This window comes from Bubalus bubalis, chromosome 4, assembly GCF_019923935.1.
Source record: "Bubalus bubalis isolate 160015118507 breed Murrah chromosome 4, NDDB_SH_1, whole genome shotgun sequence".
NCBI classification, from domain to species: domain Eukaryota; kingdom Metazoa; phylum Chordata; class Mammalia; order Artiodactyla; family Bovidae; genus Bubalus; species Bubalus bubalis.
This window is the reverse complement of record NC_059160.1, coordinates 59315205-59336444: the sequence shown is the minus strand read 5'-3', so window position 1 is coordinate 59336444 and position 21240 is coordinate 59315205. Positions and strand designations below refer to the sequence as shown.

Here is a 21240-nt window from a genome sequence, read left to right as displayed (position 1 = left end):
CCCCCATCCCTGGGATTCTCCAGGCAAGAACACTGGAGTGGGTTGCCATTTCCTTCTCCAATGCATGAAAGTGAAAAGTCAAAGTGAAGTCGCTCAGTCATGTCCAACTCTTTGCTACCTCATGGACTGCAGCCTACCAGGCTCCTCCATCCATGGGATTTTCCAGGCAAGAGTACTGGAGTGGGGTGCTATTGCCTCCTCCTAGACAGCATATTAAAAAGCAGAGACATTACTTTGCCAACAAAGGTCTATCTAGTCAAGGCTATGATTTTTTCCAGTAGTTGTGTATGGATGTTTGAGTTGGAGTATAAGGAAAGCTGAGCACCAAAGAATTGATGCTTTTGAACTGTGGTGTTGGAGGAGACTCTTGAGAGTCCCTTGGACTGCCAGGAGATCCATTCACTCAATCCTAAAGGAAATCAGTTCTGAATATTCATTGGAAGGACTGATGTTGAAGCTGAAACTCCAGTACTTTGGCCACTGATGTGAAAAGCTGACTCATTTGAAAAGACCCTGATGCTGGGAAAGATTGAAGGTGGGAGGAGAAGGGGATGACAGAGGATGAGGTGGTTGGATGGATCACTGATTCAATGGACTTGAGTTTGAGTAAACTCTGAGAGTTGGTGATAGACAGGGAGGCCTGGCGTACTACAGTCCATGGAGTTGAAAAAGAGTCGGACATGACTGAGCGACTGAACTGAACTGAATGATAGAGGAAGCAATAATTTTACAAATAGATAGTTACTCTTTAGTGTTCAGAAAATATTTCCTTTCTTGAATGTAAACCTAATTGTAATGACAGTCTTCTTCTTTTTCTTCTTCTTCTTCAGTTTTGCAGACTCCAACTGTGAGCAAAAATACATCTACCAAAGGTACAGAGAAGCTAAAAAAACCTGCAAACCCTGATTGTTTTACAGGTAATTAAAATTTGGATAAAATGCTTTTCCAAATTTCTTCAAGATAGTTTTTATGTTGCCCTTTTGGTAAAACAGTTGTGTGCTTTTACAGAATTAAGTGTGATGAATAAAATAAGGAAGAATAAGCTGTCTAAAGCAATTTATTTGATGCAGAAAACTCTTCTAATATTTGAGAAAGATGCAGCCTGTTCTTCTCTACAGAACTACTTGACGGTAACAGTGTATACCATTCCTTACTTTAGTCCAGACTTGAAACCCCTGGTAAAAATGAATGATTTATTGCTCTTTTCTAAAAATAATGTGTTGCCCTTAACATTAGTTTATGAACTTTCAGATTTTCTGTGTTTAGTCCTCTCTTTGTGAAGTGAAATAGTTCTAAGCAGGAAAATTAATGTATATCTCCTGCCTTGAACTCTCTTGAAATGAGAGATTCTCCTTCTGCAGGGGGGACCTTGCATAGGGAACCAAATAAAATCAGAAGGGTTCAAAATGAGATAAACTGTAGAATGTAAGTGACACTGTGCATGCATAAATGCATTCCTTACTATGGAACTAAAATACTTAAAGTCCTTGGGCTAAGACACTTTGCTAAGATGGAGATTGCTGATTTATGGACCAATTGCCTTACTGCTGTCTCTCTGTGACCTGGAAATGGTTCTGTCTTCTTACTAATTCATTTATGTTGATTTTAGAGTTTAAATTTCTGAGGGGAATCACATTTCTGTTTTATTTTGTCCCTATGCATCACAAAACTTTGATTGTGTTGGGTGAATGAATGGCACATGATAGATTAGAGACTACCAGTAGCTTGACTGACATAGGATAGAGGAGTGTAGGTCAAAGCTAGGGGGAGGATACAGCTTTGAAGAAGAGTCTGACATCCAGTGGGGATCCTATAATAGAAGAGGGAAAGGAGATGAGACTGAAAGCACATACAAAGTGATTCCTCTTCAACGGAGGGTGGACTGCAGAGCAGACACCTCATCCCTCTGATGTAGAAGGCAAGGAGCAACAGATAGATATAGATTTCTATAGTCTGTTGTGTAGGCAGGGAGTTGAGTGGATACTTTCTTATCTTAATCATCTGTTAAAGTAGGAGGCAAGGAAATCTGCCAACCATGGAGTGTGGGGCTGGGTAGATGGACTGAGGAGAGAGAAGGTGATGGGAGAGTGGAGAGGAATGGATGAAGGAGCTAAGTCTAAGATAAAGGGCTGGCCAGCATTGTGAAGTTCTAGCTGAGGCTGAAGACCATGGATTTCCAGAAGGCCCCATCTGCATGCTGGTATGATGTTATCCGGGTGTGGTATTCTTAGAAGCTGTGACAGTAGAATACTTGTGACAGAGAACTGTATCAGACTGGACTTTTTCAAAAGTATGGAACTATAGGTTAAAAGTTCACAATGAGAAATGGGTGCAGATTGAGTAGAGAAGGCAGTAACACCCACGAAGTCTTTTAAAGACTTGGCAGACTATGGAGATATCAAGAGATTTGGCGTCTCTATGAGGTTGGGGGCCATAAAATCAGAATTTGAGAGAGTTAGAAGGATAGGTGTTTGAAATCAGAAAGTAGAATATTGGAATTTCAGATTTCTGGCATGTAGAGTTTCCTGATCATGAGTCCGTCACTTCATTTATCCAAAAAATGGTTTTGAGGGCCTGTGATCCATTCAGCAAATGTTTCAAAGCAAGTTGACTATGTGCCTGGTATTATGCTGAGTACAGGGGATAAAAACAAAGATTCTTTCTTCATTCAACTGATATTGATGGATTGCCTACTCTTTGTGGTTTCTGCCTTCAAGATAAATCCAATCTATGGGAAAATAGACATGTAAGTAAGTGATTGTGAGTCATTGTCATACGTGCTTTAATTGCAAGAGTGCCAGGGAAATTCAGGAAGAGAATACCTAACCCAACAGTGGAGAATGTTTGAGGAAACATTCAGAAAAGATGACACAAAGTTGAATACTGAAAGACAGGCAGGAGTTGCCAGAGACAGAGAAAGACAAAGGTGGAAAGGACATGCAAGGCAGAGAAAACAACTTGTGCAAAGGTCCTGAGGCTGGAAGGGTCACAGAATGCTTGTAGTCCTATAGGTCATTCAGTGTGACAGAAGCTAAGATGCAATGGCAAAGGGGAGAGGGGTGTTTGGAAAGGATAGTAAAAGGTGAGCCCAGAAAGAAAGTAGAGTCTAGTTCAAAAGAAATCTAAGGATTCTGGATGGATGCTGCCAGTATTCAAGGGGAGAAAGTCTGTCCTGGCCGTATTCAGGGAGAGCCTTGATACACTAGAATCTCCAGCATTTGAATGAAGGAATTTGATGATGGTGTTGGATCATCTAAGCTGACCAGGCCAAGCAGTATCTGATCTCTGTCGGAAGACTCCTGGGGTGTGTTCAGGATCCCATTTCTTAGCAGATGCTTCTACAACCAATCTTTATTACCCAGTGTTTGGAGGACATTGGTACTGCAGTCCTATTTCGATGGCAAGTAAAGCTTATCTTTTAGAACTATTTCTTTCAGGACTCATTTCTTTCATGGCCTCTTAGAGTTCAGAGAGAGTAAATCCTCCAGGATTTTCCCTTTTGTTTTATTATGACACAATTTTGTCTTTATGCTATCATAATATACCCATTCCCCTGTTATTTCTCTATCTTCCCACTATCATGATTGGAAACACACTGGAGATGTGGGAAAGCTGAAGTGTTCATTTTCTTCTCCTTGTGTATCTTTTCTTTCTATTTCTTAAGTGAAACTATTTAACTTAAGAAAAATTAAAATATTCTGTTAAACTCATGAGAAGCATTTAGAGGCTCCACTTTTTTTTTTTTTTATGAGGGGCCCTCCATAAGGATTGTCACCAGCTGGGAAATGTTGAATATTTTTTTAGAAGTCCTGAAATCATCCATCGCCACCTCTGCTCCTCCATGGCAATTTTTTATCCTAGTGTTAAAAAGCTTAATGATTAGTCCTTAGAGTACTCTGATAAACGACGATGTTATGGATCAAATAATTGCCAGAATTTCTTTCCTTAAAGAAGACAAATAAATTTCTTTCCCTTGGCAATCATTTTTTTTTTTCGGGCTATATTACAACATGCTTTACATTATCATCATCTGGTAATAGAATTATCCCCAAATCAGTATCTGATGTGTCACCTGATACCATAAAAAAGATTTGGAAAGCCTGGGTCTTTGCAGAACTCTTCAATAATTCATATCGTGTTTCAGTTTTTCAGAAGTTTCCTGACCTCTTAGAGATGAATGCTCTCATCAGGTGTCTGTTTTATTCTAAGTCCATTAAAGGTGAAGCAGCTTGTTGCCACAGATAAGGGACCAACTTTTGATAAGAACCTGTTAGCCTTCCAGATGAGATGGTTAGCTTTTTTTTTTTTTTATTGTGGGGATTAATTTTTCTCATTTTCCTCTCTTGGTTATTTGACTTCTGAAAGTCCTTGTTGGCATTTTACACACTATACCTCTGATTTATTTTAATGGCTTGCACCTAGAACCAGCCCGAGATGTCCCTGATCTTCTACTTCTGATCAAATAGAGGAATCAGCATATGGCTTATGATCTTCACTCTTAGTTCACTTCAGAGTCTAGCACTCCAACACTGAGCATCTTTACAGTGTAATTTCTCTCTGGGCAGAGGCAGGAATACTCTTCAATGCAAGTGTTAAGGGTACCAGGGCAGGTTATATACTGCTGTTTTCTGTCTAGCATCCACTTTCCTTTCCAAATGTCACCTTTGGAGGAATTTCTTCTTCCCCACTAGATGTAATCAGGTGGGACTTTTCCGGGCCACTCTTCTCAGCCAGCCAAGAGGATGACTGGTGAGGCAAGCTAGGCCAATAGGTTGTTCCCTCCTTGGAATCTGAATCTTGAGCAGAGGGATAAAAAGACAACTGGTTGGCATTCAGGACTTTCCAGGTGTCTCAATGATAAAGATTCCCCCTGCCAATGGAGGAGCCTCAGGAGACGGGTTCAATCCATGGGCTGGGAAGATTCCCTGGAGGAGGAAATGGTAACCCACACCAATATTCTTGCCTGGAAGATTTCATGGATAGAGGAGCCTGGTGGGCTATAGTCCATGAGGTTGCAAGGAGTCAGACATGACTGAGCATACACACACACACACACACACACACACAGAGTTGGCATTCATTCATTCTGATACCCATGTCCTGATCAGATTCTTTTAGTTGTATTCTGAGGACCCTCTTGCCTCTGGTCCTGCTATGGTCAAAGTCTCATTTTCCTGTTGCTTCTGTTACCAAAGAACCCTAACTGATGCATCTAGTGATCTTGTACTGTTTGTTGAAACTTAAATCAGTAATTGACTGTTCCAAAATTCAGTTATAGTGCTTCAACTCTAAGCAAAGAGAGCATTATGGATTAGCAGATTATTTTTTATAATCAACACAAAATCTAATTTTATGGCCCTAATTTGGAACCATAACTAAAGAAGAAGCCCAGCCACTAGAAGTTCTAATCACTCCTGGTTTTAATATTCCTGAATTTACAACTCAGGGCTTCCCAGGTGGTATAGTGGTAAAGAATCTGCCTGCCAATGCAGGTGATACAAGAGACTTGGGTTTGATCCCTGGGTCAGGCAGATCCCATGGAGGAAGAAATAGCAAGCCACTCCAGTATTCTTGCCTGGAGTATTCCATGGACAGAGGAGCCTGATGGGCTATAACCCATGGGGTGGCAGAGTCAGACATGACTGAGGGACTGAGCACAGTGCAGAGCTCCTAAATACTATTGTATTAACTATGTTACCAATTGAAATGATTTTCCCTATTTTGTAGCATTTTAGTCAAATCAATCCTATTTGCTTTTTTGAGGAAAAGTATATGTAAGCCAATTTATTTCAGAGACCTTCTCAGTTCTTTTAAATTGTTCCATGCTAAAATCTTCCTCATAAAGAATAAATCCCTTTTTGATTCTGACCCTCTTCTTATGAGGTCATATTTTGACCCCAAGTCTTCAAAAGAAGACTTCAGTCTTTTAGCATATTTACATTTTAGGATTTTTTTCTTTTAAATATTTTGAGGTTATTGCAGTGAAAACATCATCTAGGTTGCCTTTTCATGCTTCTTTTAAAATTCACTTTGCATTAAGACAAGAAATCATAGTGGTTAGACGTAGAAGGATCTTGATTAGAGCTGTGGTTCTGCTGCTGACTAGCTATATGACCAAGGTCAAGTTACTTATGCTCTCTTAAGTTTTACTTTCTTCATTTGTAAAATGGGTGATCTTGGGGAAGATTTTATGAAATGCCTATAAAATGCTTAACATTTGGCACAGAGTAAGCAGTCAATATGGAGAAGGCAATGGCAACCCACTCCAGTACTCTTGCCTGGAAAATCCCTTGGATGGAGGAGCCTGGTAGGCTGCAGTCCATGGGGTCACTAGGAGTCGGACACAACTGAGCAACTTCACTTTCACTTTTCACTTTCATGCATTGGAGAAGGAAATGGCAACCCACTCTAGTGATCTTGTCTGGAGAATCCCAGGGACGGGGGAGCCTGGTGGGCTGCCGTCTGTGGGGTCGCACAGAGTCGGACACGACTGAAGCGACTTAGCTGCAGCAGCAGCAGCAGCAAGCAGTCAATAAGGGCTTCCCTGATGTCTCAGATGGTAAAGAATCTGCCTGCAGTGCGGGAGACCTGGGTTTGATCCCTGGGTTGGCAGGATGCCCTGGAGGAGGGCACAGAAACCCACTCCAGTATCCTTGCCTGGAGAATCCCCATGGATCGAAGAACCTGGCAGGCTACAGTCCACAAAGAGCGACTAAGCACAGTATATGCAGTTAGTAAATGTTAGCCATTATTATTACTACTACTTCTATTCTCTCTTCCACTTTAAGCACTCTGGGATATTCTGTTTTGTCATATTAGAATAATTTTTGGTGCTTTTGATAGATTTTTGTCTATCAAACTACACATTTTTTTCTGTCTTTTCTCTTAGATCTTATAAGTTGTATATTTTATTCTCAGCAATATTCTTTGTTAGGATTCTTGGATATGACTTAACCTACTTTTCATCTCCTTCTGAAATGTACATAATATTGTTGAGAACTCAGAATATACTTTGAGAGATCTACTAGATGAGGAATAAATATGGCACTTTATCATTCCAGTCTTATGATTGTTATCATGCCCTTCAAAGTTGCATTACATCTTTCCATAAGTGTTCTGCTGCACTGTGGATGTTAAGGCATTTTCAGATATATTTAACATCAATCTGTCCCTATAAGCATTGCATACATGCTGCATGCATGCTAAGTTGCTTCTGTCGTACCTGACTGTCTGTGACCCTATGGACTGAAGCCCGCCTCTCCTCTGTCTGTGGGATTTCCCAGGCAAGAATACTGGAGTGGGTTGCCATGGCCTTCTCCAGGGGATCTTCTCAACCCAGGGATTGAACCCGTGTCTCCTCTGGCTCCTGCATTGCAGGCGGATTCTTTTCTGTTGATCCACCGGGGAAGCCCTTTTAAGTATTGAGTAACTTATGAAAAGAAGTAGGTCACATGTTCTCTAATGGGAACTATAGGGAGAGAGATTGCATTCAGATGATTGTACTTTGGACTTCAGTACTATTGTGGCAATAAAACAGTATGTTTTTTTTTGGAATTATTTTTTGAAATTGAAATGTTGCTGTACAATATTATGTAAGCAACAGGTGTACAATATAGTGATTTACAGCTTTGAAAGGCTCTAGTCCATTTATGTGCATGCTTAGTTGCTCAGTTGTGTCCGACTCTTTGTGACCCTTTGGACTGTAGCCCTCTAGGCTCCTTTGTCCATGGAATTTTTCAGGCAAGAATATTGGAATGGTTGCTGTTTGCTTCTCCAGGGGATCTTCCAGACCCAAGGATTGAATCCGTGTCTCCTGTATCTCCTGCATTGCAGGTGGATTCTTTATCTACTAAGCCCTGGGGAAGCCCTACTTCATTTATAGTCATTATAAAATATTGGTTTTATTTTCTGTGCTGTACAATATATCTTTGTAGCTTATTTTATTTTAAATTAAAAAAATTATTGGAGTATCGTTGATTTACAATGTTGTGTTAATTTCAGGTATACATCAACAATCTTGGTTTGTAGTTTTCTTCTCTTGTGTTGTACTATCCTTGTCTGGTTTTGTATCAGGGTAATGCTGGCCTTGTAAAATCAGTGTGTAAGTGTCCCGTTCTCTTCAGTTTTTTGAAATAATTTGAGAAGGATTGGTGTTAATTCTTTAAACTTCTGGCAGGAATTTACCACTGAAACCATCTAGTCCTGGACTTTTCTTTATCAGGAAGTTTTTGATTACTTATTCATTTTCTTACTTGTTACTAGTATGTTTGTATTTTCTATTTCTTTATGGTATTTCACTATTGGTAGGTTGTGTATTACTAGCAATTTATCCACTTCTTCTAGGTTATTCAGTTGTTGGCATATATTGTTCACAGCGGTTTCTTATGATTCTTTGTGTTTCTGTGGTATCAGTTGTCTCCTCCTTCATTTCTTTAATATGTGAGTCATTCTCTATTTTTTATTCATCTAGCTAAAAGTTTGTCATTTTTTTTAATCTTAAAAAACAGCTTTTGTTTTAGTTGAGATTTTCTATTGTCTTTATGGTCTCTATTTTATTTATTTTCCCTCTGATCCTTGTTATTTCATCAACTAACTTTGATCTTAGGATTTTTGTTCTTCTATTTCCTTGAGGTGTGAAGTTAGATAGTTTATTTGAGATCTTTGTTCTTATGGTGGACATTTTCACTATAAACCTTCTCTTAAAACTACTTTTGCTGAATCCTGTAAGTTTTGGTATGCTGTGTTTTCATTTGTATTAAGATACTTTTTGACTTCCCTTTTGATTTCTTTTTAAATTAATAATCTTAAAAACTGCTCAAATGTATTTTTGGCCATTGAACCTATAATCATATTTTTTATCATTTGATTTATGGATAAGTTAAATTATATTCCTAGATTTCCTAGTATTAAATCATCCTTTTATTCCTGAGGAGACAACATAATTACAGTACACTATACCTCCAATATATTATTAGATCAGTGAATTAGTGTTTTATTTAGAATGTTTGCATTTGTATTTGTAAAAAGATTTCTTTATGTTTTTAAGTGCAGTCATTTTTTCAGGTTTTGTTATCAAAGCTGTAATAGTTTTAGAATATTATTTCAGAAACTATCTATCTTTCTCTGTAGGTAGAAATTTAACAAATGACATAGGAATTTTCAGTTCATTGAGATTTGAAATATTAACTTTTAATAATATCATTTAAGATTGACACTTGTGGGAAGTAGGTTTTTGGATATCTGAGTTTCTTTCATCATTATTGCTGTGTTGAGGTTTTTTTGCTTTTGTATTTTTGAGTTAGCTTCTGTATTTCCATCACCAGTGATCAGTGATAATGTGCATCTTTTCATCTGCTCACTGACTATTTGTGTTATCTTCTTTGGAGAGATGTCTATTCAAACCCTTTGTTCATTTTTTTTAAATTTATTTTTTTATTGAAGGATAAATGCTTTACAGAATTTTGTTGTTTTGTGTCAAATCTCAATATGACTCAGCCATACATATACATATATCCCCTCCCTTTTGAACCTTACTCCCCTCTCCCTCCCCATCCCACCTCTCTAGGTTGATACAGAGCCCATGTTTGAGTTTCCTGAGCCATACTACAAATTCCTGTTGGCTATCTATTTTACATGTGGTAATGTAAGTTTCCATGTTACTCTTTCCATACATCTTACCCTCTCCTCCCCTCTCCCCATGTCCATAAGTCTATTCTCTATGTCTGATTCTCCATTGCTGCCCTGCGAGTAAGTTCTTCAGTACCATTCTTCTAGATTCTATATATATATATGTTAGAATATGATATTTATCTTTCTCTTTCTGACTCACTTCACTCTATAATATATAATGAGATTCATTCACCTCATCAGAACTGACTCAAATGCATTCCTTTTTATGGCTGAGTAATATTCCATTGTATATATGTACCACAACTTCTTTATCCATTTATCTGTCGATGGACATCTAGGTTGCTTCCATGTTCTCAGTTCAGTTCAGTTCAGTCGCTCAGTCATGTCCGACTTTGCGACCCCATGAACCACAGCACGCCAGGCCTCCCTGTCCATCACCGACTTCTGGAGTTTACCCAAACTCATGTCCATTAGTCAGTGATGCCATCTAACCATCTCATCCTCTGTTGTCCCCTTCTCCTCCTGCCTTCAGTCTTTCCCAATGCAGGGTCTTTTCAAATGAGTGAGCTCTTCGCATCAGGTGGCCATGTTCTAGCTATTGTAAATAGTACTGCAATGAACAATGAGATAAATGTGTCTTTTTTCAATTTTGGTTTCCTCAGGTAAACCCTTTGTTCATTTTTTAATGGAATTTTTTCATTATTGTTTATTTTTATTATTTTATTATTTTTTATTATTGTGACTGTTCTTTATATATTCTGAATATAATTCCTTTATCAGATATATGATTTGCAAATATTTTGTTCCATTCTGTCAGCTGTCTTTATTGTTTTGATGATATCATTTGAGGTTTTTAATTTTGATGAATTTAAATTTATCTGCTTTTTCTTTTGTTGGTGTTCTTTTGGTGTCATATCTAAGAAAGCATTGTTTAACTCAAGGTTGTGAATATTTACTTCTATATTTTCTCCTAAGTATTTTATAATTTTAGCTTTTACATTTGGGTCCATAATTCATTTTGAGTTAACTATTTGTATATAATGTGATATATGGTTCCCTCTTTTTTCTTTTGCACATGGATCTCTAATCATCCAAGCACTCTTTGTTTGAAAGGGTATTCTATTTTCTATCCTTCAAGTTAGTCTTTACATGGGTTTTTGCTTTAGTACTCTATCAGAGTCTTTGATTTTTCATTTAATATAAAAGGAGTTTAACTCATTTACATGTATTATTGTTGATTTAGTTAGTTTTACTTTTGAAGTATTTAGATTTTCTGATATTTGTGTTTTTTTTTTTTTGTTTTATTGTTGTCACTGAATGTGTAACCTTTAAAAAGGTTACTGCCTTTCCTTTAGGTTTATAGAATAGATATTTGTGTATATTTTATTTCTTTTTGCTGATAGTAAGAAACCCTCAATAATATTAATTTTGTAAACCACATATACCAATGATTATTACTTGAGAGTCATATTTCAAGTTGCATTAAGTGTAAATATATAATTCATAAGTATAAATGCAGATAATCGTGTTACAAAAATTTTTAAGGACAATGAAATATGATGGCAGATATTCAGAGGACTTGATCTGAAACTGAAATGTCTTATATTAATGTATAATAATAATGATAAACATGTTAGACATACAGTGTAATTGTCTTAATAGCTATTTTTTACTTGTCCTTGTTTAGTAGTTTGTTTTTACTTCTGGAATATCATTCAATGTTTGAAACATGTATACTACCGAGGCCCAAAAAATACATATATCAAGATAATGTTGTTTAACATCACCAGAATTCTCCAATAAAATGAAGTTCAGGCTCTTGAAATGTATTTTCCTATTTTCACACTTTATCATAGGAAGCATATTCTTTGATTGAGAAGACCGAAGCAGAACAAAGTATACAATATTCATATCAGAAATATGTGGAAACTGCCCAAAGAAAGAAAAGCAGGGTCCCTCCTCCACCCATCCTGCTATCCCGAACTTACCGTTCTGTGACATTAAAACCTGCCCCATTTGTTTCTGATGTTAAGGTATGTTGTCTATTTTGATCTTTACCTCAAGGAAAGCATCAAAGGTACTTCAATAACTGTAATGATTGATAGTTTTATTGCTTTTAGCACTTGGATAATCTTATTTATAAACCCTGAACACTGAGATTAGTATTTTAATATCTTAACCAAACTTAGTTTCTTCATGACCCTTTTGCCTTTATGCTATTTCCCCTTTGGCTCCATATAGCTTTGCTACACCCAAATATATAATAAGGAGAAATAAGAGAGAAGCATTTCTCTCGAAGTACCTTTATCACTGTAACAGTCATACACTAGATACTAGAGTGCTCAGTATCAAGAAGGTTTCATTAAAATAGAGGCAGACACTTGAAGGGGATAAAAGTTACTCTGAGAACCAATGTTGAAGACAAGAAAATTGAGGGGTGGTGAATTTAGAGGCTCTTTCTGAAGTTCTTCTGAGTAAATGAGGATTGTTTTAATAAAAGGCTTCCCTGATAGCTCAGTTGGTAAAGAATCCACCTGTAATGCAGGAGACCTTGGTTCAGTTCCTGGGTCAGGAAGATCTGCTGGAGAAGGGACAGGCTACCCACTTCAGTATTCCTGGGCTTCCCTTGTGACTGAGCTGGTAAAGAATCTGCCTGCAGTGTGGGAGACCTGGGTTCGATCCCTGGGTTAGGAAGATCCCCTGGAGAAGGCAACGGCTACCCACTCCAGTGTTCTGGCCTGAAGAATTCCATGGACTGTATAATCCATGTAGTCACAAACAGTCAGACTAAATTTTTATTAAAAGAGTCTTTTAATGAAAGCAAACAATAATTCCATTCATATTATAAGTCATAACTCTATGTGTTTATTGAAGCTCTTTCTCCCAGCCCCAGTGCCTTGGAATTAGTCTGTGTGTGACTATATCTTGAGGTTTAGTTTCCTCACAAGCATTTGGTTCCATCTAATTCATATTTTAAATATTACATTTTCCTCTTTTGGGTGATGAACACATGCTCTTTGATGTTGTATAAAAAACAAAGTTGTTTCTTTGATTATCCTTAGGATGTTCTGTTTGAACTTACACTGACTTGATCCAGTGGAAAGGGCATGGGCTTTGAAGTGAGATAAACACAGACATAAAATTCTTGCTCTAGCACAGCAGTATGACCTTAGGAAATCTAAATATACTTTCTGAACCTTTCTTAAATTTGTTTTTGTTACTTTTTCATTTGTAAAATGTTTCTGCTGTGAAAACTAAATGAGATATTATATTCTCAGCACGTTGACCAAGGTCCCTACATTTCTTGTATTAACCTTATGTAATAAGGTTTGCTAAAATTAGTTAATGGGGTTATACTCTGTGATTATATTATCTGATGATTTTTTTTTCATAAATTCTGTTCAGTGATCATTATTGAGTGTGTGTTATCTGTTAAGCTCTATGTGAGGTAAAGTATAGAAGTAAACACAAATAAAGCATGATTCCATTTTTTGAGGAGTTTTAGACTAAAGGGCAGAGAAGGCAATGGCACCCCACTCCAGCACTCTTGCCTGGAAAATCCCATGGACGGAGAAGTCTGGTGGGCCGCAGTCCATGCGGTCGCTAAGAGTTGGACACAACTGAGCAACTTCCCTTTCACTTTTCACTTTCATTCATTAGAGAAGGAAATGGCAACCCACTCCAGTATTCTTGCCTGGAGAATCCCAGGGACGGGGGAGCCTGGTGGGCTGCCAGACGTCTATGGGGTTGCACAGAGTTGGACACAACTGAAGCGACTTAGCAGCAGCAGCAGCAGCAGACTAATGGGAGGTGGACATCAGTGAGAAGTAATACCACCTTCCTAATGCCTTATAATTGAACAAATAGTAACAACATTCATCTTATACCCAACTGTGCTATGATAAATGCATTATTGCAATTTCTAGCAGTATTAAAATTCAACTTTGGGTCTGGGGGATCTGTTTTAAGAATAAGGTTCATTGGCTTTAGAAATTCAGGATAGAACTAAGACTGGATAATTTCCCAAGAGTTTTTGTTTGTTTTTATGTAAATATTTTGATTTATTTAACCAGGTTCTTATTTTTTAATGTATCTCAAATTAGTGACTAGTTTATTTCATAATGTTAAGAATAGGAAGACATAAGAACCCCATCTTGACCTGCAGCTGTAAGACTTGTTACTCAGCACATGATGTGAAGTTGATGTATGTTCAGTGTTGGGAGAGTTGCATGCTGCTGGAAATGACACCTTCTGTTACCTACTCCTTAGCACTAGATGGTGCTGTGGGCTTAAATACATTTTCTAGTTTGTGATTTCAGCCATCTTTTGTTTTACCAAAATCCTCTTGTTAAGGCATTCATTGCATTAACATCTGTTTTAATAGTTAAAAATATTAATGCTGTTTATAAAATTTTACTTTCAAAGTTAGTGGTGATTTTTGCATTGTGTCCTTACTCTTACATAGATTCTAAGGACTTACTCTTCTTATATAAACTAAGATGTTTTCATCTGGGTAGCAAAATAGAAATATAAAGCCTGCTTGTAAAAATGCTTTTAGAGAAAACTTACTCTTCAAAATCTGTAGAACTTCAAAATATGTAGAGCTTCACTTAGAGCAATAATGATCCAGGTCATAAAACAGAACATTTCTTCCTTTTTTACCTCTATGGCACTTTTTTTACATGAAAAGTCAAGGAAAGTTAGTTTCTAAGTTTTTTTCTGAGAGTCATGCTGAGTTTTTTTTTTTCTCTTCTCCTGGCCTCCATCTTCCAAGTTCCTTCAGTGTGTTTTCCGTCCTTGAAGTTCTACCTTTCCTAGTGCTCTTTAATCACCTGAGAAATTTTCTTTAAAAACACAAAAGTTCGGCTATTTTGCACTAGGTATTCATATTCACTGAGGGGGACAGGCTTGGGTAGATGTAATTTTTTTTTTTAATGGTTGATTATGTACAAACTGTATTTTAAAAAACAATCCTGTTGCATAGTCAGAGTGGAGAACTATTTGTGCAGACAATACACAATTAGTATTTTTCTGTTGACCCAGAGGGAGAAATAGCAGGCGGAGCTGTAAGAGGCAGCTGCTTCTGAGACAATTACATTCCTCGCCCCCTACCCTTTTTTTCTAGTTTTAGAAGTTGAGATGTTGTGAGGTGGGGCCTTTGGGGAAAAGGGAATGAAATGCCACATTGATGACGACCCCTACATCACCTACCCCTGGACAGTATACCTCCTAATGATGCTTTTTTCCTAGGTATCACCTCTCCCCCTTTCCCTACAGTGAGAATAATTCATGATGATGAGGAATCTCCATTATTTTGACATTTTGGCAAAAAGACCATTATTGTCTAACCATTTAGTCAAGTTTTAAGTTTGCTTTTTTTCTGTGCAATTTGCATTTTGCTTTTGGTTTATATCTGTATTTAATAATTATCAAAGGAATACAATGTTTCAGAAAATTTATAGACCAGAGGAAAAAATATTACCCATAATCTTACCATTTTATCACCCAAACTCTACTGTTCTTATTTAGAAACGTTTTATTCTAGGCTTTTTCATATGCACTTTTACATTTTATTTAAAACACTACAATTTAGAGCCTTGGTTCTTTTACCACTTACTTTTTGTCACTTATTATTAAATAAAATGTGAAAATCATTTCCGTGTTGGTCTTTTTGTCATCAAGATGAGCTCATCTTTGGAGTCACTCTCTGCCACTGTCTGAACACTGCTTAACACATAGGAACTGCTCACTTCATAAGATCTAAAAGTAATTAATAATGAATAATATTTTAGTCTTGGTCCCAGATAAACTATATTTGTATTTTTAAGAAGTGTAAACCTAAGTATCTTTGTAAACTGAGGTTTCATATTTTAAAACTTGAATAGTTATATTTTTGTATAGAAAAGTATTCCTTTTACCACATCATGATAAAAGAAATCAAATGCTGTGTAAACTGACTAGAGATGACAGGCTCATCTCTCTCCTTGGCAGGTCTGCTGGTACTGCATTTTGGGTCGCAAAGCAGAAGGAAGCTATGGAAAAGTAAGGCTAAACAATAATCATCTTCCAAACTCAGGAGAAGCGGTATGTTGAATTGAAAAAACCTTTGAATGTCAGGAAGTCTTACCAAAAGTCTCATTAATTACAACTGAGTGTTGCTGTTTTTTTTTTTTTTTCCTTTATGTAATCACTGTTTCAGTGAATTTCTCTTGATTTCAACTTGAGTCATAACTAAAATCTTACAGTAAATGGGAAGTTTTTTTTTTAACCTATAACGATCACTTAATTATATTAAAAAAACCCCTTACTTTGATTTTCCATGTATAACTTGAAATATGTTTTTGTTAATAGATACCAGCAGATGGCAAAAGTGTTTTTGAGGTAAAAGGTTTAGAAACCAATGAAAAATACGTCTTTGCAGTTGCGGCTTACTGTTCTAAAGGAAAGCTGATTGGTGATGCTATTGGCGAGACAACTAAACCAATTCTGGTTTACCCACCTCTTTCTGCTGTTACTACTCGGATGTTATTGACGCAGGTAGATGAGGTTTCTCCTAATTTTTTCCTCTATTTTTTATACTGTTAACCAATTACTAAGTAATTTCTGATGAAAAACCGGTCACAGCAGATATTCTGAAGCTCCTGTAATACATATTTTCCTTGACCACAGTTTAGTCTCCTAAAATATAAATCATTATTTCTCTCACTCATGAGTTTGTTTTATATAATAACATTTTTTTTTCCTGCAGTAAATAACATTTAAATGCAACATATACTGATTTTAGAATTTTGGAAATAAATGTTGCCTGTTTTCCTGTCAACCAGTAGCAGTTCTTAACCTGAAGCAGTTTGGGCCCCCAGGGAACATATATCATTGTCTGGAGACATTTTTGGTGGTCACCATCTAGAGGAGTGCTACTAACATCTGGAAGGTAGAGGCCAGGGATGCTGATAAGCACACTACAATGCAAAGGACAGCATTTCCTCCCCTCAACAAAGTGTTATCTGGTCCAAAATGTCAATAGTGCCATGGCTGAGAAGCCCTAATCCAGAGATATCCTTTTCTTTGCAGGCATATGTATACATTGTTGTTTAGTTGCTAAGTTGCGTCCAACTGTTTTGCAACCCCATGGACTGTAGCCCACCAGGCTCCTCTGTCCACGGGATTTTACAGGCTAGAATACTGGTGTGGGTTGCCATTTCCATCTCCAGGGGATCTTCCCCACCCAGGGTTCAAACACACGTCTCCTGCATTGGCAGGAGGATTCTTTACCACTGAACCACTTAGAAAGCCTGTATGTATACAAATATACATATATATATATGTCTACATACAACATGTGTGTAGACAAATATACACGTGTGTAAATTTATGAATAATATATAATTTTAGTCATAGTGTACATATTATTTTACATCTGATTGTTATTTACTACATAATTGACTTTTTTCCATTCCATTAAAGTATTGTTTCAAAACATAATTTTTAACATTTGTATGGTATTGCATCTTAAAAATGTCATAATGTAGTATATATATATGTGTGTGTATATACTGGACTACTACTCAGTCATAAAAAAAGAATGAAATAATGCCATTTGCAGCAACATGGATAGACCTAGAGATCATCATACTTAAGTGAAGTAAGTCAGAAAGAGAAAGACAAATACCATATGATATCACTTATATGTGGAATCTAAAATATGACTTATGTGAACCTGTTTGTGAAACAAAAGTAGAGACTCACAGACATAGAAAACAAACTTATGGTTACCTAAGGGGAAAGGGAGTGGAGGAAGGATCAGTTAAGAGTTTGGGATTAACAGATATAAACTACTGTATGTAAAATAGTTAAACAGTAAGGTTCTACTGTATAGCACAGGGAACTATATTCAATATTGTGTAATAAACCATAATGGAAAAGACTATGAAAAAGAATATGTGTCTATATAACTGAATCACTGTACACCAGAATTGTACACCAGAATTGCTGTACACCAGAATCTAATATAACATTGTAAATAATTATTCTTTCAATAAAAAATATATATCAGTTGTTTTACAATATTGTGTAAGTTTCAGGTGTACAGCAACATGATTTTTATACATATGTATGTATTTTTTCAGATTACTTTCCATTGTAAGTTATTTTAAGATATTGAATATAGTTCTTTGTGCTATACAGTAAATATTAATATTTGATGATTGTTTATTTTCTGTATAGTAGTTCATATCCATTAATCCCACACACCTGATTTACCCCTTTCCTCCTCCTTTTCTCCTATGGTAGCCATGTTTGTTTTCAATGTCTGTGGGTCTGTTTCTGTTTTGTAGATGAGTTCATTTGCATTGTATTTTACATACTACATGTAAGTGATACATAGTATTTGTCTTTCTCTGCCTGAGTTGCTTTACTTACTATGATATTCTCTAGGCCCATCCATGTTGCAGCAAATGGCAATGTTTTGTTCTTCTTTATGGCTGAGTAATATTCTGTTTGCATGTGTGTGTGTGTGTGTGTGTGTGTGTACCTCACATCTTAAACCAATCATCTGTTGTTGGGCACTTGGGTTGTTTCCGTGTCTTAGCTATTATAAGTAGTGCTGCAATGAAGATTGGAGTCCATGAATCTTTTCAAATTATACTTTTCTCCACATATATGCCCAGGAGTGGGGTTGTTGGATCATAAACTAGTTCTATTTTTAGTTTTTTAAGGAACTTCCATCCAGTTCCCCTAGTGGCTGTACCAATTTACATTCCTATCAACACTGTAGGAAGGTTCCCTCTTTCTTCACACCCTTTCCGGCGTTTATTGTTAGTAGACTTTTGATGATGGCCATTCCGACATGGCCATCAATGAGATGGCCATACAATGAGATGATACCTCATTGTAGTTTTGATTTGTATTTCTCTAATAATTGGTGATATTGAGCATCTTTCACTGCATCTATAATTATTTTCTTTGGATTGGTTTATAGAAGTGAATTTTCTGGGTTCATAGAGACAGACCTGAGTTTAAGATGCAGATCCTCACACTAGCTGTGTGATATTAGTCAATTAACCTTCGTCTATGAAGTGGAATAATAATAGTAGTTACCTCCCAGAACTGTTATGAGTATTAAATGGAATTATGCTTGTCAAACATTTAACCATAGCACTTACCCCACAGTAGGCATTTAATGAATATTATTGTGGTTCTTAGTTATGGATATACTTGTGAACTGACATTTTTGCTGAAATAATTGCCTGACTTAAATAAAACATGTCACCAGTGAATGGGATTCTAGAAAAAAATGACTCATTGACCCAAGTCTCAAGCATATAATTTTAAGTTTATTGTTGGCTTTTCCAAATTTTATCCCATTTCTATTGTGCTATTTTTCCTCTTAATAGTTGATTAGTATTATAGGCTAAAGTCTAACTGGAATTTTATATTATCGTATTTTTCAAAGAAAATTAAATTGAGAGAATTGCTAGGATTTGTCTAGCATTGGTTTAGCATGTCATTTGGGCTCATGGTTTTCTGATGTTTTGATTTCTTTGGAATCTAATATATTTCCTAATTTGCAGTGATGGAGTTATTTCAAAGTAAGGCACCGAATATTTCATCAAGGCCTAATTTTTCTCCAGGGAGTGGTTTGACTCTTGGGCTTCATTTGGCATAACTTTCATTGAAAGTTAATAAAACGAAGTCCTAGCTATACTGCTAGGATAATGAGAAGTGTCATAAAGTAATGGCCTGTGTTTCTTTACTGATACTGTATTTGCAGTACTGTAGTTCATTTATGACAGTCTAAAATCATTCTCTCTCATAATGTTAAGTTGGATAAGCAAAATTTCCTCCATTTAAAATTTGAGTTTAAGCTTTTAAATTTTAGCAGGAAAATGTACCTTTCTTTTGGAACTGAGATGAAAAGCTGCTGTTTTTTGTAAGAGTGGCTAGCTTTTAGTTTCAAGATAATTCTGTTCTTTAAAAAATATTATCATAAATATTTTATAGTAAAATATGGAGTTACTTTGCTAAATGTTTATGAATAACTTGGCTTAGAGTTTTTGGTTGTACTTTTTACTAAACATTATTTTATAAATAAAAAGTCTATAAAGTCAGGTAAATCTCTACTAGATTTTTATCTTACTGTAGAAAACTATAATAATTTAGGCTATCTGGAAAATTTTTTGAGGAACCTTTATGAATTATATATTGTCTACATTTATTTTCCAATTTCATTCCCTTTATAGCCTCATTTCTTTTTATTATTCCCTTTTAAGTTGGGAATGACTAGATAATGTGATATAAAATATAGACAATTAGAAATCTGTGAGCAGGATTGTAGGATTTTAGGCAAATTGCTTGGTCTTAATTTCCCTATCTGTAAAACGGATACAAGACCAAATGCCACATACTGCTGGATTATTGAACTACTAAATCAAATAGCAAGTGGGCACCATGACTTGTTGAAATGAGAAAGTGAGGAATATCATTTATTAAAAAACTGTTGCCTGACAGACATTTTAACATTTATTATTCCATTGATTACAGTAACTCTAAAGATAGAGGTGGTAGTATTACTTTCAAGTTCAGGAAACAGATGAATTTAGCCCTTCCTCTGTCAATCTCATTTTATTCCAGAGTGAGTATCTTAGGGAGGTTAAGTAATTTACCCAAGGTTACTCCAATACTTGGGCCACCTGATGTGAAGAGCTGACTCATTGGAAAAGACCCTGATGCTGGGAAAGATTGAGGGCAGGAAGAGAAGGGGATGACAGAGGATGAGATGGTTGGATGGCATCACTGACTCAATGGGCATGGGTTTGGGTGAACTCTGGGAGTTGGTGATGGACAGGGAGGCCTGGTGTGCTGTGGTTCATGGGGTTGCAGAGTCGGACATGACTGAGCGACTGAACTGAACTGAACTCTGGTGGTAGATGATAAGCCTGCCATTTGAACCAGCTCATGCCTTTCAACTGCTCTGTCCAGGTTCCCAGGAAATCATGTGTTCACCATCTAACATGTGCGAAATTCATCTAGAGCTTACATCTCTCCCATCTCTTCTCTTCCTAGGTTGGTGTACTCCATAGGTCGTCATGATCTGTGGGAGCAGTAGAGTTTGATGTTGGGTTGGGAATCACAATGGTGGCAGGAAACTGAAATTTGTACATTTTTTCCAATTCATGTATGAATTCATTGAAACCCTTTTATTAATAGAGGTTCGCCTTTTGTCTATGACCATTAAAAAGTATAGAGCTACCAGGTGAAATGTAGTCATCCCCATTTTTTAAGTTTATAAGAAGTTTCAACTCTTCTTTTCCCTCTTTGAACAAACAAAAATTCAATGTTTGTTTTGTGCCAGGTTCTATGTTAGGTATCATCTCTTTTTCATTTGAACTGTGTTTTTTTTTTTTTTTTTTTTTAAATCAGTCTCATCACCACAACAGTAATCCTCATTCTAGTTGATTTTTGACTTATGGTTTCAGTAGGACCCCGATTGCAAGAAAGCCTCCCTTGGGGAAATGCAGCCAGGCCCTGGGAAGGCTGCAAAGTTCAGGCAGCTGTAAGCCTCATACCTCTGATACTCTCTATACACTTGCTTTCTTTTTCCCTCTTTAAATA

The 21240-nt window shown here is 36.6% G+C and overlaps 1 protein-coding gene across 12 annotated transcripts in view; it reads left to right on the top strand.

Moving 5' to 3' along the window:
• CFAP54 (cilia and flagella associated protein 54) overlaps positions 1-21240 on the top strand; it is a 313162-nt gene that overhangs the window by 61576 nt on the left and 230346 nt on the right. For all 12 annotated transcript variants that reach the window (XM_044941473.2, XM_044941468.2, XM_044941474.2 and 9 more), the window contains 5 exons: positions 831-917; positions 1009-1130; positions 11487-11663; positions 15622-15714; positions 15982-16167. In XM_044941473.2, the coding sequence (XP_044797408.2) occupies positions 831-917; positions 1009-1130; positions 11487-11663; positions 15622-15714; positions 15982-16167 (665 nt within the window). The remainder of the gene's footprint in view (positions 1-830; positions 918-1008; positions 1131-11486; positions 11664-15621; positions 15715-15981; positions 16168-21240) is intronic.